The sequence below is a fragment of the Chrysemys picta genome, chromosome 1 (genome assembly GCF_011386835.1).
Source record: "Chrysemys picta bellii isolate R12L10 chromosome 1, ASM1138683v2, whole genome shotgun sequence".
NCBI classification, from domain to species: Eukaryota; Metazoa; Chordata; order Testudines; family Emydidae; genus Chrysemys; species Chrysemys picta.
This window is the reverse complement of record NC_088791.1, coordinates 330,204,610-330,223,685: the sequence shown is the minus strand read 5'-3', so window position 1 is coordinate 330,223,685 and position 19,076 is coordinate 330,204,610. Positions and strand designations below refer to the sequence as shown.

The 19,076-nt window shown below is 41.2% G+C and overlaps 1 protein-coding gene across 4 annotated transcripts in view; it reads left to right on the top strand.

The window, feature by feature from the left end:
* Positions 1-17,348, top strand: part of LOC101934265 (Putative N-acetylated-alpha-linked acidic dipeptidase) — a 55,258-nt gene extending 37,910 nt beyond the window's left edge. For 3 of the 4 annotated variants that reach the window (XM_024108463.3, XM_005304063.5, XM_042856000.2), the window contains exons 9-19: positions 346-431; positions 1,793-1,912; positions 3,817-3,899; positions 6,201-6,264; positions 6,823-6,890; positions 9,607-9,698; positions 11,138-11,228; positions 11,825-12,089; positions 13,646-13,727; positions 15,511-15,603; positions 16,697-17,348. In XM_024108463.3, coding sequence (XP_023964231.1) covers positions 346-431; positions 1,793-1,912; positions 3,817-3,899; positions 6,201-6,264; positions 6,823-6,890; positions 9,607-9,698; positions 11,138-11,228; positions 11,825-12,089; positions 13,646-13,727; positions 15,511-15,603; positions 16,697-16,886 — 1,234 coding nt within the window. In that variant the 3' untranslated portion in view covers positions 16,887-17,348. Of the gene's footprint in view, positions 1-345; positions 432-1,792; positions 1,913-3,816; positions 3,900-6,200; positions 6,265-6,822; positions 6,891-9,606; positions 9,699-11,137; positions 11,229-11,824; positions 12,090-12,425; positions 12,575-13,645; positions 13,728-15,510; positions 15,604-16,696 lie in introns of those variants that run through there. The other variant, XM_065581673.1, reaches the window with a different exon arrangement.
* Positions 17,349-19,076: the final 1,728 nt, after the last annotated feature.

Genomic DNA, 19,076 nt, shown 5'->3' with positions numbered 1-19,076 from the left:
AGCATGTTACCAGTATAAATCATAGCACCAACCAGTATAAAGAGCATGTTACCAGTATAAATCATAGCACCAACCAGTACAAAGAGCATGTTACCAGTATAAATCATAGCACCAACAATGTGATTAGGTAACTTTCCAATGCCAAATTGTGTCCTCAATTTCAGTAATATAAAGCTGGAGCAACTTCAGTGGACTTTTTCCAGATTTACATTTGTTTAACTGAGAGCAAAATTCTGCCCTTAATCTCTCACTCTGAACAATATATATCATACATTTTAAAGCATATAATGTTTTATTAAGTAATCTGATGAGTTCTCTCTTTAAATTTGCTTTCCAATGCATTAGAAAGGTCAAAATGCACATTCACAGTAGCAATAAAGTGACAAGAATTTACAACGTGATCGGTACCATCAGAGGAGCAACAGAACCAGGTAAAGCCATTTGTCTTATAAATTATCTGTGGGTGCAGTGAACTGCAGATACACCTAATTAAACATAAGTAATTAAAAAGAGAGGATGTGGAAGAAGGTTTTCTCTATATTCTACTTGGTGAGCACGTCTGTTTGTACACATTGGGGATTTCCTCCAGCAGCACTCATACAGTTTAGGTTATGTCAGCACTTTCACTATAAAAACTGGTTTTCCAAGGGGAACATAACCTAGATATAAACATTTGCATCCAGGCAAGCAATATTGCAAGTACATTCTCTAATGGATTTTTTTAATGAGAGAGTTGTGGGAATTTAATAATAAATGGAAGTTTAGATCTTTACGAGTTTGAAAAGACATTCATGTTCTTGCCAATGAAATGGCTTCACCCCTTAATGGCTTATGTGTACTATATTATGGCATCTTTTATCCAACGTGATCTGAAAGCCCTGGAACTCATTTTCAGATATTTATAGGGTGGTAAGGTCACGTCATCCGCAACCACAAAACAGCCATTTCTGGGCTGAATCACAATTGTAACAACATCAAGCAAGACAGTAGGATTTATTCTTTCTTTGATACTATATCATGTCAACTACATCTTCCATTGTGACTTGGTTAACCCTCATTGTAATGTACCTCTCACCTAGGGCAAGAAAATACTACTTCAGTGTCTTTAAAACTTGTTGAGTTAAGAACACTCATGATGTAAAAATGTAAATACTGGGCCAATTTTGATCATCAAATGCACAACAATAAAGTGTATGATGGAGTGTCTGTCATAGCAAAGGAAAGTTTTAAGGAGGGATTTGAAACAGAATAATGAAGATAAATAGAAACCCAGAAGGTTATTGGTTTTGATACAGTTTTTAAATGTGTGCAGTTTTATTTTAGATTTGGTGGTTCGTACAGTTTTTGTTTGCTAGTTCATGGGACTTGATTAAACTTCAGGCAAAGAGACAGCATAGAAAATGAAAAGCCCAAATGATGAATATTTTGGAAAATGATGCATGTCAGAAATTGCAACAACTTTAAAAACTTAGACTGCAGTTGGAACTAGTTATTGTTATGGTGTCTGTTATAAACATCTTTGGGGTTAAAGTGCTACTAAGTTTAGAACTTCTACAGATGCTAATATAAATAAGCCACAAACCAGCTGCAGTTCAGCAATAAACTTTCCTGTAATTTTTTTTCCAAAGAGATTTACAGTGGCTCCTGCCATTCTGCCACATGTGAAGTAAACTGTTTAAAGAGATGTATTTGTTGCCTGCAAACCTACATAGAATACATAGTGACTCTCCATTGACACTATTACTGCAGGAAAGAGATCCTCCAAATAAACCCCCATCATTAATTTCTCCAGACAGATACGTCATCCTGGGAGGCCACCGTGACTCCTGGGTCTTTGGTGGAATTGATCCTCAGAGCGGGGCAGCTGTGGTTCATGAGATTGTGAGAAGTTATGGGAAATTGAAGAAGGAAGGTATGTGACTAAAGAATAAAGCAAACAAAACCATTTACAGATTTTTCTTAAACTAAGGGTCAAATTTCTGCTCTCAGTTGATTTAAGTTAAGTACGGGCTTAAGTGCTCTGCTAAATCAAGGCCTTAGTCCTTCATATTTGGAATTTGCTGTCAACTCTTCAGTTATCTATTGTAGATATTTCAAAATCCCTATAATTATGGTATCCAGAGGTGTGATCCATGAAGATATATGGGCATCTAAGTCCCATTTTTAGGCACCATTGTAATCCACAAAACTGCTGGTCAGCTTCCGCCTAACCCTGTAGGTGCCTAAATTCGCTCAGGGCCTACGTTTTTGTTTATGAGCATGCACATTGCAGCCATGCTTTAGGTGCCCAGATCTGTTTCTCATGCCTAAGCCCCAGAACAATTCACAAACCAGGGATGTTAGGCATTCAGCAGCCTAAGTTATGGGCAGGAGTCTGAGCCGGTAGACATGCTCTACGTTGCAATGCCTAAGTCCCTTCGTGGATCTTGGCCTACGTGCCTCTCTCATTCATAGTGTGGTACATTTGCATTGGCAAGGAATTAAAGTATCTAAATTATAGAAATTACTGAACTCTTGTATAGCAGTTTTCATCTTTACAGTGCTTTGGAGCTGCTAATCACTGTTATCTTAACTATAATTAGGTAATCAAATTATTGATGTTATGACACCCTTGGGTTCCAAAATGGTGATGGGTATAGGAAGTTTCATCTAGGGAAAAAAATCAGGTAGTGTGTAGAAGATGGGGAAGTAAATATGACATACGGGGTATCTGGTTAAAATTCTACGGTCTGTGATACACAAGAGGTCAGACTAGATCATGTAGTAGTACCATCTGGCCTTAAAAATCTATGGAACTATGCCATAAGAGAGTAAGCAAGAATCTGAGAAGACAACATTTATAGCTTCCAAATCAGTTAAGTGTACATTAGTGTTAAACCAGTGTGAATGGGACCCGGAATACGTACAGGATACACAGTGGAAAATTAATGGGAGAACAAGTTTAAAAATACAAGGTTCCTAGTTATACTCCAGGGTGGTGAGGAACATCAACACCATTAAAAGTCAGCTGCCAGAACAAATGGAGTCTCCTTTTATTGAGTCTGAAATCCTGGAGACAGAAGTCCTGACATAACCAGAACATTGTGCTACAGTAGCTTTCTTTGCCCAACCACAGCATTTAAAACCAGTTAGAGGCTAATTTGTTTCCTTCACTGCCTAGTTACTGAACATAATAGAAAACAATGTTTAGTGAAACCAACCAGGAAGGGTAGTAATAGCAGTGGCATGAAGGAGAGCTTGGATAAAGAAGATACAGATAAAAACACATTGCAATATACCCCGCTCCAGATTACCATGGCTTCAAGTCACATGCAAAGATCATTGTTTAGAGGTGGCTCTATCAAAGCCACAACGGGGGATCCTCGGTATTTGAGAGTTGGTGTTTGGGAAGAGGGTCAGGGATAGCCTTTATGGCACTAGACATGGAACAAGTACTAAGATGTATATTGAAAAGAAAGAGGACAGTAAATTAATATCTGTATTGAGTAGAGCTGGTTGTAAAAAATCAAAACACTTTTGCAAAAAGTCTTCCCCAGTTATTTGCCAAAATGTTGAATTTAGGAAAATGTCAATCAACTCAGGTACTGAGCAAAGACAAAGGTCTGTATCAGGCATAATACTGCAAACTATGAGTAAAATTACAAAAGATTTTGGGGATAGATTCCCCAAGTGTGCCTTTTGCACCACACATCATTCTTGCAGCTGAGACCCAAACTGTTGTTACTCATGGTATGATTTAGTTTCTGTTTGATATACACTCACAGTGTATTTCTCTGGAGTAATTCTCCTGGTGCTTTAAATCTTGTATTATTGTAGGATGGAGGCCCAGAAGAACAATGATATTTGCAAGCTGGGATGCGGAGGAATTTGGCTTGCTAGGATCTACAGAGTGGGCTGAGGTAAATCAAGAATAAGTGATCTAAGAGAGTTCTGTACAATGGTAGATCTTTCCCCCACTTTTTGGAACCTCCTCCAATGAAGCGTGTTCATATACACTCAACACATGAGAGAGTGTCCAAGGTTGTATTGCTAAATACCAAAAAAACAGTCCCGCAACATTCAAGTAACAACTAGGGCCCTACCAAATTCACGGTCCATTTTGGTCAATTTCACAATCATAGGATTTTAAAAATCATAAATTTCATGATTTCAGCTATTTAAATCTGAAATTTCACGGTGTTGTAATTGTAGGGGTCCTGACCCAAAAAGGAGTTGTGGGGTAGTTGCAAGGTTATTATAGGCGGGGTTGTGGTACTGCTACCCTTCTGCGTGGCTGTTGGCGGTGACGCTGCCTTCAGAGTTAAGCAGCTGGAGAGCGGCAGCTGCTGGCCTGGAGCCCAGCTCTGAAGGCAGAGCTGCTACCAGCAGCAGTGCAGAAGTAAGGATGGCATTGTATGATATTGCCACCCTTACTTCTGAGTTGCTGCTGGTGGAGCGCTGCTTTCAAAGCTGGGCTCCCGGCCAGCAGCCGCCGCTCTCCAGTCGCCCAGCTCTGAAGGTAGTGCAGAAGTAAGGGTGGCAATACCGTGATCCCCTAAAATAACCTTGTGACCCCCCTGCAACTCCCTTTTGGGTCAGGACCCCCAATTTGAGAAATGCTAGTCTCCCCCGTGAAATCTGGTCTTTTATGTGCTTTTACCCGATACTATATAGATTTTATGGGGGCGGGGGAGGAGGAAATCAGATTTCACGATCCGTGACACTTTTTTCATGGCCGTGAATTTGGTAGGGCCCTAGTAATAACCCTTCCCCAGGAATAAAGTAAATTATTCTCAGCTTTAGCAATGAGCAACCTCAGTGTGAATTTCATCTGAAGAGGCCACATGTGCTACCTACAATATGACCAAAGTAACAGTGCTACATCCCACGACAAAGTGTGTCTGAGAATATACCAACCTATACTTGCAGGTAGTGACCCTGCCAATTGGAGATATTGGGCTTGATTCTCCTCTCAAACCAATTTTAAATAGGTGTCATTCCATTAACTCCCGTGGAGCTGCTTGAGATTTACACTGAAGTAAGCGAGATCAGAATCAGGTCTGTTGTTTTGGTTGCTGCCCTATTAAGAGTGACTTCTGCCCTAGAACTTTCTGATTCATACTGAGATTGTGAATTCCCAGTGTCATAAATCCATCTATATTAATAATATTCAGAATCAAGGGTACAATGTCTCTGTACAGCCACTTAGAGGAAGACACTGGTTCATTGACTTTAAAAGCACCCACAAGGTCAAGCTAAAGACTGTTCTAACTCAAATCTTCCAAAGAAGGCCCATAAATCTTGCATTGAGGCTCCTTTTCAGCATGTGAAGTATGACTGGCTTGCTGTTTTATCATCCACAGTTTTCCTTACTGCAAAATCTTCTTGTTTTCTCTTGAATGACATGGTAATTATAAATCACAAAAGTTCACAAAATAATGAATGATCTAGAAAAGGGAGATTGGGAACTTCTGTTCTTCCTGTCTCATAACACAAGAACAAGGGGACATTCAATGAAATTGAAAGGTGGGAAATTCAGAACCAATAGAATGACTTATTTTCATATAGCACACAGTTAGCCTATGGAACTCATTGCAACATGAAGCTGTTGAGGCCAGAAGTTTAGCAGATTCAGATGCAGAGCTGTAATAGTAAATATTAAAGCAGCAAGAATTTTGGAAGGCGTATAAATACCTGCAAGATTTATGGCATAAGCAAACCTCTGACTAATGGGATTAGGAGGATATTTCCCTTGGTGACAGGTTATCCCGTAACTGTCTGTTGCAGTGTTTCTTGCACTTGCCCCTGAAGCAGCTGTTCCTGGCCAGTTCAGATGATGAGATATTGAACTAGGTGGTTTGATCCAGTGTGGCCATTCGTATGTTCCTAACAGTGAAGAAGGCGTGAGGTACTACCTATAGTAGTTCAGAGAATCTGCTCCATTTAACTAAACAAAACCCTGAGTTTGGTTCGAATGGGCCCCAAATCTCACCTTTAAATACTTATCCAAAAACTCTTGTATGCAGTTCACCTTGCTCTGAAAGAAACTGATTCGTGTGTCAGTCAGTCCACTTGCTTTGGGAGTCAAGACTGACGTGTGGGCCCAAAAGTATCATATGGGCTGGATTGTGGTAGTTTGGAAAGCTGCACGATTCTAGTTAAAATGTACAGTGTTACTTTGAGGAGAAAGTTAACTAACTTCTTTTTTTCCCCCACCACAGGAAAATGCCAAACTATTACAAGCACGTGGGGTGGCCTATATCAATGCCGATTCCTCAGTTGAAGGTGTATACTTGTGTTTCTATAGCAGTGGCAGGTGGGAGGTAGATGAAATTGAGACAACTTCACTTGAGGCTCCGTGCTGGCTTTGCCGTGAGCCCTAAGAAAAGTGCATTGTTGTGTTGGCCCAGGAGCAGCTTGGGAGGGAGATGGTGACCCAGAGTTACAATTACCCTCCTGCTTCAGGGAGGGAGTATACTGTGCTGGGCATATAACTACACTATCTGACACACGGTGTTGTGGGGAGGAAAGGGAGACTATCCACCCCTCCCAGTAGCTTTGTAGAGTCAGCTTCCCCTCCCGTTCGGCTATCCGTGATATGGGTAGCCAGCACAGGGGTGTAAGGCAGGACCCCATAGCTGCTGTGCTAGCTGAAGCACAATTCAGCCCAAATCCTAAGCCAGTGTGAATGCACTGAGCACCCTACAGCTGGCGGCCCTATCTACTTTGGAGATCCTGCTTTTTTCTCCTGGTGTCTCCTCTTATTACAGACATGCCTCCTCCCTCCACAAAGACACAGAGCAGACTTGGTTTTCTATTGTAAACGCTGCCCTTGTCTTTCAGGAAACTACACTCTGAGAATTGATTGTACTCCGCTGATGTACAGCCTGGTGTACAGCTTGACCAAAGAGGTAAAGATACACTAAAATATCAACTAAGGTAGCAACAGTAACTACCCATAGGAGCTGGTTATTGTACTGGATGTGAAACTGTTCTTATTACAAAGATACTTAGGCCAAAATTCTGCACGGTTGTCAGGGCTTCTGCTGATTGTAGTAAAATCTGTCATGGGCATCATCAGATAGTTAGGTCTCAATAGTCAAATTCCACTCTCATTTACCTCAGTGCCACCACAGACACCAGTGTGGTTGACCAGATGTAATGAGAGTAGAATTTGGCCATCAAGAGTTCAGTTTAATAATGTCACCCATTCGCATTTCTTATATACTGGTACTCTGGAGGGGTCAGTAGTGACTCCATAGTTAAGGTTATGTTGAGTTTTTCCCTTAAAATGTGTGTGAGGGGGCAGAGAAACTGGTGTTTGGCACAGCAGGGGTTAAATAAAACCTTTAGGTTCAGCTAGCCCCACCCCACTAGACCTACAGCCAATGCATGCCTGGAGTGGGGAGAAAAGAAGGGAGCCTGGCTCAACTGGGGGATGACCGGCTAGGAGTCAGGAGACCTGCCAGCCAGCGCAGCCTCTTGCGCCAAGTAAGAGCTCCCCTGCCAAGGAGAGGCTACAAAAAAGCCCCAGCACTTGAGGCAACTGGACTAGCAGGGCCATGCTCCAAATTGAAGAGACTTGTAGGAAGTAGCCCAGGCAAGTGGGTCTTGACTCCCCGCTGGGAGGGAGATCCCATCTCACCTGTTTAGGGGTTGATCTGCACAGGGCTCTGGGCTGGGACCCGGTAGAGAGGGTGGGTCTAGGTCCCCTTACCTGCCCCCCCCCGCCTTACAAACTGAAAGGCCAGTAGTCTAGCCACTAGGCCACCTGGAAGACACTATCACAATGTGAGTCAAATCCCACGGTTTACTGGTTGAATGCAGCTAGAGTGTGATTGGTGAGGAACTGGGTGTGTACTACAGACGAGTCTCATCTTACGCGGGGGTTCCGTTCCGCGGTTAGCGTGTAAAGTGAAAACCGCGTATAGTCAAAATTACATTGAGTTCAGTGGCGGGCGGAATCGCCCGCACTACAGGTACAGTATTAAAATTGTTATTTTTCTTTCTTTTTTTTTTTATTTTTTTTTATTTTTGCCGACCGCATAAAGCTGAAATCGCACATGTTAAATGCGCGTAAGATGCGACAGACCTGTATTTGGGTGGTCATTTGTTGAAAATGAAAGGGAGTTTGTTGTGGAGGTGGGTATGTTTGACTGTTACGATGTTTGGCAGGTAAAGCCTTTGAACTGAGCTTTGTGTGGATGTTAGAGTTGGCTGAACTGGAGATTTCCTTTACTTTTAGTGACTGTATTAAACAAAAATGCACTTGTGCAACCTTAATTCCAAGTTAACAGTATTTTGTGTGAAATTTTATTAGGTAGGTCCTCTTCTGCAGAACTGCTGCCTACCCACTCGGTCCCTAATCTGTAACAGTGCATGGGATTCTTCCTTCCTAAGTGCAGGACTCTGCACTTGTCCTTGTTGAACCTCATCAGGTTTCTTTTGTCCCAATCCTCTAATTTGTCTAGGTCCCTCTGTATCCTATCCCTACCCGCCAGCGTATCTACCACTCCTCCCAGTCCCTGGCCCCAGCCATGCCTCTCTCACAGAGTGGGAGCAGGAAGTCTGCTCTCCCTCCCATCCAGTTCCCAACTAGGTTGGGTTCTCCCCTTTTAGCCTTTCCCTCCAAGATGTAGCGGGGCAGGGCTGACTGAGCCCACAGCAGTTCATTAACCCTTCCCAGGCCAGTGTGGGGTTTGTATATGTCATCACACAAATCAACATAGTCACTGCTGACAACTGAAAGCCAGTGGACCAAATTTTCAAAAGAGCCTGCTTACACTGGGTGCCACAGTTTTCGGGTGCTCAACTTGAGATAGTTCTGGTCTAAATTTCATTGATGTGGATCACCCACAGCTTCCACTAAAGCCAGTGGAAACTGTATGTGTTCAGCGCCTCTACAAATCAAACCAAAGGCATCTCAGATTGAGCACCCAGAACACTTTTGAAACTGTTGGCCCAATTACCTAACAATGAACCTGATTCCACAACCCATACTCAAACTGAGTACCACTAGCAAAGTACACAGAATTAGACCTAGTGATACCACAGCCTATTGGTTGCTAATGTCTGAGCAATACTAGACTTACACCATCCCTATCCTGGGCCAATACATGACAAAATGCTTTCACATTACTTCTTTAAGAATCTTGATCTTGACCTAAAGAGGTAAATGCAAATACCTTTTCTGTGCTGGTTTCAGAGTAATTCCTTAAACAAAGAAATAAAAACGTAGCAATCTTTCTGAAAAAAATATACCTAAAGTTGTTGAAACTGCTGAGTAAATCAGAGGACACTCTAAAAATAGAGGTATGACATGAGCTTAATTATTATTAATATTTATGTGTGTCTGTAGCACCTTTCATCTGAGCACCACAAACCACAGCACAAACAATAATTAAGACTCACTGCACTGTTGTGAGATAGGTAACTATTATTACACCCTTTTTTCAAATAAGTAGAATGTAGCACAGAAAGGCTGAGTGATTTGCCCGTGGTACCTGAGTCAGTGGCTTAGTCATTGTTCTAACTAGTCGACTTTATGTCGTGTCTGGTTGTGAATTTGTTGTTTAATAACATCTAAAATTGTATCTCTGGCTTTTTTTTTTAAATGTATTTCTCTAGATACCAAGCCCAGATGAGGGGTTTAAAGGCAAATCACTATATGAGAGTTGGCATGAAAAAAACCCATCTACAGAATATAAAGATGTCCCCAGGTAAGTGACAAAGGATATGTGTTACTGCGGATTGCCAAATAGGTTTTCTTTGTATTTCTAGCCACATGGAAAGCTGAACTCTTAAAAGAAATAGTGGGGCAGACCCTCAGAACTGGTGTAATTGTCAAAGATCCATGGACTTGCGACAATTTACACCAGCTGTGGATCTGGCCCCGTACTCAGAATTGGAGGAATTACATATGAGAGAGTAAATTGTCAGTATAACAGGGCTTTAGCCACATGATTCCTTATAGGTTCCAGGATGTGTCTAACTCCCTAGGAAACCACAGCTAAAATGGGATTATCTGCTTCCAGAACATTTGTGGGTGTGGTGTCAATTACAACACAGCCCATCTGGGGTTGAAATCAGACCTAAGTGTAATTGTTCTATGGTTAGCAGTAGGAAGCAGCATTTTATTGTCATTTTAGCCTTGTTTCCGAGAAAGCATAACTAGTGTGTGAAAAGAAACAGTGACCCTTAATGCTATAGGTTTAGCAGCCCTTGGAGTCTGCATTTTATTCAGTGCCTGGAGGAAGTAAAACTAGCCAGAATTTTTTGGAACTGGTGTTTTGTTTTGTACAGTTTTCTTCAGTCTGGTCACATCAACAATTTTCCATCTTTCTTACTTCATCATTTGTTGTGCTTCTCTGAAAGGCAAGGCTCAAGCCCTATAGCCCCCCATAATCTTCTCAGTAAAGGTCTCTGCAGCTACCTGGGTAGGGATAGAAATATTTTCTCAAATGGAAAAAGCAGAAGTTAGAGGGAGGTGGATTGGGTCAATACAGCATCATCCCCTAACCCTTACTGCCAACCGCATGGAAAGCCTTAGATTCTGTAGCCTAAAGAAGACACTTTGTCTGGGTGAGAAAGGGTCAGGGCTGCTTTTTGTAGCACTAGCCCCCTTCAGCTCTACTGGGATTGCCCCTCATAACATATAATGTTGATCCTGTTAAGTCGTGACTAGGAGGTGCTGGGCGATGGGTCTATTCCCCTAGGCCTGTCCGTATCTCTTGTGTAGATTCCTGCTCTGTGCTGTTGTATTTCCCTCAGATGAGAGGCAGGGATTGACCAGGGTTCAGTAGACACTCCATGTCAGAGAGGCCTCTAAGTGAGCAAGAATAAGGAAGTGGATTTGGAGCCAAATTCTTCCCTGCACTAACTCCACTGAGTTCCATGTGATGAGTCTGGCCCACTGTGAACAGCAGAGTTGCTAGGGTGGGTGATAGATGGTGGGTGATAGATGACTCAGGAATGACAGAGATTATGTTAAGGAGATGTTTAGAGGAAGAGTGTGGTGGGGAATGCCCTGGAATGGGGTGGAAGGGATGAAATAGGCAAGAGACAGGAATGGGGAGTTTATTAATACTATGTTTTGAAACATACTAAACATTGTACTTAGATACTTTACTCAAGATCTGTTCCCTTTTCTTGTCAAAAGAATAAATAAGCTGGGTTCTGGCAATGACTTTGAAGTCTTTTTTCAGCGGCTTGGCATTGCTTCAGGCAGAGCACGTTACAGCAAAAACTGGGTAAGTCTGTCATCACACCATCTCATGTGCCACAAGTACTCCTCATCTCATCACTGTCCCTCGTAACCCACTGAACACCATCAGCTGCGATTCAGTGATTGTAAGCTCTTTGGGGCTGGGACTGCCTTTTTGTTCTCTGTTTGTACAGAGCCTAGCACAATGGGGTCCTGCTCCAGGACTGGGGTGCCTGGCTGTTACTGCAATAATTCATACATAGTGATAATAATAACTGTGAACTTGGCATGAACCAACCAAATCATAAAGGCATTTAGTTCAAAGTAAATGACAGGGTAGTGAGACAGAATTGCTTATGGCCAGTTGCTCTAAGAAAGCTTTGAATGCTGAAGTGATTTTTTTTACAACCATGACTGCTTTGATTCTTTCTGTGTCCACATTGAGAGACATGCGCAATTACAATAGGATAACAAGTCACAGTCTATTAAGCAAGGTCTTCCCCTATGAAGAGGAGTATTGAAAATATGAACAAAGAGGATTGCTGTGACACAGGCACACAAGAGGGAATGTTTTGCAGGATAGTCGAGCTGTCCAAACCGGCATCATAAATAACACATTTTTAAATTCATTTTTTTTTTCAGAGAGTGGAAAAATACAGTAGCTACCCAGTTTACCACAGTGTCTATGACACCTATGAGATCGTCGAGAGATTTTATGATCCGACTTTTAAGAATCACCTGACAGTGGCACAGGTACGAGGAGGGCTGGTATTTGAACTGGCCGACTCTGTGGTCCTTCCCTTTGACTGCAGAGATTACGCAGAGGCTTTAAGGAACTATGCTCAAGTCATCTATAATTTGTCAAAGAATCATCAAATGGAACTGACAACATACAGTGTGTCGTTTGGTATGTACTACCCTCCACCAGACCCTTCCTCTTATTATTGTTCATTATTTGTATTGTGATAGCATGTAGGATCCCCAGTCATGAACCGAGGCCCCATTGTGCTGGGTGCTGCACAAACAGAACAAAACTAGTCCCTGCCCCCAAGAAGATTACAATCTAATTAAAATAATGATTTTATTTTTATTTTTTTTTAAAGAAATCACGTGTCTAATTGCACAAGACCCTTTTGAATATCAGTTAAAATAAACCTCTTATAAGACAAAAGGCCCAGCCCCCATTGCAAAATGCAACCATACAATCAGAGCAAATGAATAAACAAACCCCCATTTTCTCCAGGTCACCACCTGTAGCCAGATGTCTAGAGAAATAAATGGGCTTTGCATTGTGGCCCTGAAGGTCAACAATTGTGCGCTAATCTCAACAAATCAGGAGGAAGGAATTACAAAGTTGAGTTGCCAACTCTTGTGATTTTTATCACGGGTCTCATGATATTTGGTGTTTTTCTCAAAACGCCATTTGCTGTAGTCACATGACAATGGGGGAAATCTCAACTTTCATTTAAAACAAAAAGTAAGTCTCTAGCCCTGATGGTTGCTGAGAAAAGCTTGAAAAAGCTACTCCTAAAAGCTCGAACACCAGAAGACAAAGTGACTACAAAATTGATTGCTCAAAAAACTCCTTGTGATTGGTTTTAAAATCTCATGATTTTGGAGGCTGTCTCAATATTTTAGAACTCTTGGGGTTGGAAATACTGAGGGTCCCTCACAGGAAAAAAAAAAAAAAAAAAAAACACTGTCAGCAACCCTCTCCTGCTTAAACTGAGCACCATGCCCAAGGAATCTTAAATCCTGCCCTGCATGGCCCTTTGCCTATCTTCACTGGAGCCAGGATTTCACCCTGCAGACTCCTAGATTGGCATTTCTGTGGGATGGAAAAGGAGTCACCACCTGGGCAGGCAGTTTCCATACCCCAATGCCCCTCCTGGCTGCAATGTTTGGAGATACAAACATACGCTACCCAAGCTACAGTGTGGCCCATAATGCCTAAAGCCAAATGAGTGCAGGTAATAGAAGCTAGTGCAGTGCTTTGCACCAATTAAACTCTTGCTGATAAAAATACAAAGAATACCATTGACATTTATAGTGCTAAAATTACTTACCTGTACAAGAAGGGAAATACGCTATACCGGCATAAGGCACCTTTATACTGGTATAACTGTGCCCACACTCGGACTGGTTCCGGTATAGTTATACCAGTAAAATCCGTGTGTGGACCAGGCCTTATTTATTTTTTTAAATAATTCTTCAAATGACCCAACACTTTTAAAAACAAAACCACACTAACCAACTCCCACATCTTCATGTGAGCTCTGTCAGCTCTCAGCGTGCATGTGCAGTCATGTGATAGTGAGGGCATTTCTGCTGTTTGAGTGTCCGAATTGTACACACACACTTCATTTTGCTCTTTGTGCTATGAGAATTAATATGATCATGTTGTTTCATTGGCAAAAGCTAAACAGACCTCAAAGTTAAGCTCTTCCTTTCCCATCTCTGCAGACTCTCTCTTTTCTGCTGCAAAGAATTTTACAGAAGCTGCCACTGACTTTCACAGGAGACTGCAGCAAGTAGACATCAATAAGTAAGTTCTACAGGTTCCTTAGCCATCAAACCAAACAATTAAATTCTTCAGGCCTAATGGGGCAGCCTTCACTCATGCTGTGAACACTTATATAAACTATCTCATTAACAAGTGCCCAATAATGGGAGTGAGGGTTGTACCAATTGGGTCCCTTTAAGGGTTATAAGAATCTGGACGCCATTAAAGCACAAATGTTTAGCCAGTCTACTGTTATACTTAGAGTACCAAATTCTCATTTACAGTGATGTCCCTTTCTGCCACTCAGGGTCTCATTTTCTGACCAACAGCCAGAGTGGGTGCAACAGGGCCTTACTGCAAATGAGAAGCAGATCCAGGATAGATAGTTATTGGCTTTTTAATGGTGGCCATTCTGAATTTAAATAAATTAACAGCATTTGACTTATTTATAGGCATTTGTGTGATGATCATCTCTTTAGTACCAGGACTGCTCACAGTGCTAAAGATGCAACATATTAACTCTAAAAGGCTGCTGATTTCAATGCAGCATGCGGATATATGCCTGCTGAGGAGCTGGTCCTCACTTTAAAGCTGTGTGTAGTTGGTCAGCTGTTTCTTTTACATCCCATTTACACATAAAAATGTTGCTGCTTTCTTAGTTCTCTCCTTTCTTACTTATTTTGATTTTTGCAGCACCTCTCCCTAACTCTAGGAACATGAATTTCTGTTAGTTATCAATTATAAGGCTTACACTTTAAGATTCACCATTTGTAAATGGATGGATTGTTTTTGTTTAGCTGGTTGGTTGGTTTTTGTTTTTTTCTGAACCACTGAAACATATCAGTAGAAACAAATGGACTCTAACTAAACTTTGTTTCATCATTTTAAAAAAAAATGCTTGGTGTCTTTTTTTAAGATCAGAACACTAATTATTAACCTTAATCATTCCATATGGCAAAGATGGAATTTTTGCTATGTGTTGTGTTGTTGAATGTCACTACAGCATACCAAATGGGATACCTCAGTTCAAGAGCAATTACATTAACGTAATTTGGGTTGAACTTAAGCAGTGACCAAATTCTGCTTTTGTTTATACTGGTGTAAATTTGAAACTGACTACAGTTGAGTTACTCCAGATTTATACTAATGTAGCTGAGATTTTGCCCTAGTGATTCCACTGCAAAGCTCAGTGGTATATCACGTTGCACACAAGTTTCCAGTCCCATTGGTAAATACATTATTTATTATTTATTAAGAATCAGTAGAGTGCTTGGTGGTGTACAAAACACACAGATACACACAATCTCTGCTCCAAGAAACTTATAGTTAAACAAACATACCGAACAATTCAGGCAACACAATTCACAGACCAGCCCAAAAATTATTCTACAAAGTTCCTTTTTTTATATATAAAAATACGTGCATTTTTACTGAAGTTGCTTGACTTTGATAGGCTTCATGGAAGAAATGAGTGTTAAAAAAAATTGTATGGAGAGGGAGTGGTTGTCTTGAACATGACAGTGGGAGAGAGTTTCAAATATAAGGGACAGTGTGGGAGAAAGTATTTAATTATCTTTTCCTTCTTACAGCACATTCCTTAGCACCTAAGAACAGCCTTACAGAACCTCCACATTATGTGCCAGATCCTCAGGGTAGATCGACATTGATCTGTTGACTTAACTGTGATTGGCGTCACAGGTGTTACACTCATTAAATTCTACAAGCTGTGTTTAGATATGTATTGAAGCTGTGAAAGTTTTAGTACAGGATGCACATGTTCAAAGTACTCTGAGGCTAAGACAGTCCTCTGTTGCTTTCTTTTCAGCCCAGTCGCTGTAAGATCATTGAATGATCAGCTCATGTTTTTAGAAAGGGCTTTTATTGATCCTCTTGGTTTACCTGGCAGGCCATTCTACAGGTAGGAAAACATTATCTACAACAAACTTTACTTGTTTTTTGCCTAAGCGCTCTAAGAAATGTCAACCATTTGTGATTTACAGGTATCTGCAGAGTGTGAACAAGAATGGGAAAGTATTATTTTGCATGGGAAAAGGGGGCATAAATAAGTATAATAAGATAAGAAAAAGAAAGGGAAAAATTAGTCTGAATATTAGGATAAAATTCAGTGATATTGTATAAGGGCCTGAGCCAAAGGCCGTTAAAGTTAACAGGAGTATTTTCACTGATTTCAGGGGGCTTTGGATCAGGTCATGAGCATTTGATCCTGTTCCCATTGAAGTCCAATCCAAACTTCAAAGCAGTGTAGAATCAATCCCTAACATGCTCCTAAAAAAAAGGGGGTCGGGGGGTGCCCTAACACGTGGAACAGTTAACCTTAGACTGACCATAGTGGTACGAAATATAGTGAAAGAGCAGCGCTGCAGTAGTAGAAAAATAGATTCGCTGGTCTCTTAACATTTTAACTGAACCATTGAATCTCGTTTTGTGGGCAGACTAGTTGAACCTTCTACATCCTTCTCCCACTCCACCATAATGCAGAGCATTCACCTTTCCTGATAAAAGCAGTCTAGCAAGAGAAAACAGACATTAAGATTTACAATCCTTGTACTTTTAACAACTCCTGAATAAATATCTGTCAAGGCCAGTTTACTGACACTTTAAGCGTCAGCCTTCCTAACTCAAAGTATTCTTCAGCTGCCAGAAACTGTGGTTGTTTTTTTTTTTTCTTTAATCAAAAACATTGGGGAAGAAAAAAACCATTTATAATCCGTGTCTACACTCCTCCAGGACACTGGCATTCACATGGACTAATTTAGTGTGTGCGTAGGTGTGCTTCGAAGATATCTGGGGGAGAAATGGGAATTTTAGATTTTTGTTTTTTTGCTTTATATAGTGCAGGCGTCATTGCTAAAAGAATCCTATGTATTTGCATTCCCGATACCTAGGATTTGCTTTGACAGCTGATATATTCATTGGATGAGGATTTATTCAGAAAATAAACATTTGTTCTGTTTTCATAATGTGCAGTAATTTTTTCTCTTTCCCCACAGGCACATTATTTTTGCTCCGAGCAGCCACAACAAGTACGCTGGAGAGTCATTCCCAGGGATCTACGATGCCATGTTCGATATAGAAAACAAAGCGGATCAGCGCAAAGCCTGGGAAGAAGTAAAGAGGCAGATCTCCATTGCAGCCTTCACCGTGCAGGCTGCAGCAGGGACTCTGAAGGACCTCGCATAAACATATCAGCAACATACTCAGAAGTGAAAGACTGGAGTTGACAGCTGTGGAGCCCTCAAAAAGAAGAGCATTTACAGACATGAGTGGGATTATTTTAAAAACCTTGTTCTTTGCAAACAGTACAGTTATTTGCAGTCAGTCTCCCTCACTCACTTCCATTACATTTAACAAAATTAATAAGGTATGATGCCTCTGAAACTCTATTAGGAGAGAGTGGAGTTGAGATCATTGTTCAAGTGAGATACTAAATTAAACGATGTTCATTTCAAATTGCCACCTCATGTTTAAAAACAACACCCTCCCCCCCCCCCGATTTCCTTTTCACTTAACATGTTAAATTGCAGAAATCACAATTTTTGTAGTCTCACAGTTGTGCAATGTAATTAATCTAATCTATTGGCCTGATTGTTTTGATGATTACCTTGTAGTACTTTTATCAGTAAAACAGAACAGTCATCCTTATTTCCAACACTTTCTAACATATTGGTTAACTTTCTAGTATTCTCTACAGCGTTGCATAAATACACTCTAAGTGATGCCCCTACAGCTCCCCTATTGCACAAAGAGTCATACAATGAGATGGAAATATCTCCTTAAAATGGTGTCACAGATGGCATGGGGGAAAGGTAGTGATCATGGAGAGTTCTGGGCTGAACGCTCAGGTGACTCATCTATGTTACTTTTCTCTTTTAGCATCTTGAAGCCATTTAAAAACAAGATGAAACAAGAAACCTCCCAGTCACTATTAATAAAAAGGTGGATGGGAACAATAAATGTCAGCCATGAAATGACCTAGCACAAATAAGCTTTCAGTCTGAGGATGATGATCCTGTGCAAAAGGTATTCCTAACTAAATCTATTTGTCTGTCTGTTTTCAAGGTATTTCTATCGTGCAAGCAATGAGAAGCAAAGGAGACACTGATGACTTTGAAAGGGCCAAACTATTACTGTCTTCCTTAGACCCTCCTTTCAAGTTTTGCTAGAAGTACAGCACACCTGCCAGCCGTAAAATTTGTAGAGAAAGAAAAATGTGGGACAAAGTAAAAATTTAAACATGCATGAGTCTGGCACGCAGTTTACTCATATGATCAGCAGTGGCTGCTCCAGTGAGCACACAAGCCAACTCAAATCAGAGAGAGAAAAGACTTTCAAAGTTAGGTCACCTCTCCAATCCTCTGCCTCTTGGATTTCTCCCTATGGTGTAGTTCCTTGTGCTTTGACCTGCCAATTTTAAATGACCCAAGAAATGAGGCTTCCAGCAGTTTTCTTGGAAGATTCTTCCATGTTCTAGTGGTTCTCACTGTCATGATGACATTCCCCCCCGACCTCAAACTTTTTGTTGCACCATAAACTATTCCTCTCCCTCCTTTATGTTTGCACCCTTCACTTACATGGTTATTATCCCCTATAGCAGTGATGGGCAACCTGTGGCCTGTCAGGGTAAGCCCCTGGCGGGCCGCGAGACAGTTTGTTTACATTGACCATCCGCAGGTATGGCCGCCCACAGCTTCCAGTGGCCGCAGTTTGCCATTCCTATCCAATGGGAGCTGCGGGAAGTGGTGTAGGCCACGGGGATGTGCATGTTTGGTAACATTTCCGATCCCTTGATTATAAAAACTGAAAGCCAGACAAAGAGATTTATTACCCAGGTGGGGATCCTGGCAGTTTATTAAGGGCTGCTTCCCGAAAATGGATCTGGGTGGACACAGGATTACACCCACATGGATCCATTTGCAGAATGTAGGCCCAAGGATGAAATTCACCCTGGTACGGGGTCCAGTGCAAGTCTTATGTACTAATTACTTTTCATCCAAACAACCTAAAGGCCTTTTGTTGGGCTTCTGCACTGAGGCAAATTTCAGTCTCAGACACTGTCAGGCTCTATTTACCAGAGTAACAGTTTTGGTTGTCAAAGTGCAGAAGTTCATCATCTCAGATTGATTAACAAAGATGGACAGCTGAGTTAAATCATGAATTAAATCAATTTCTTAATCATTAAAAGGGCTGCAAAACTCTAAATATATAAGTTGCCTATGGCCAGGATCCACAAAGGAATTTAGGTGTTGTGATGCTGAGTATTGCACATTTGCTCTTTTCAAAATTCCCAAAGACAAACTCACCAAACTTGTTAATCAAGGCCTTGATTTGTACACCCACAATTACCAGCAGATGATTTTAATTGTAGGTAGT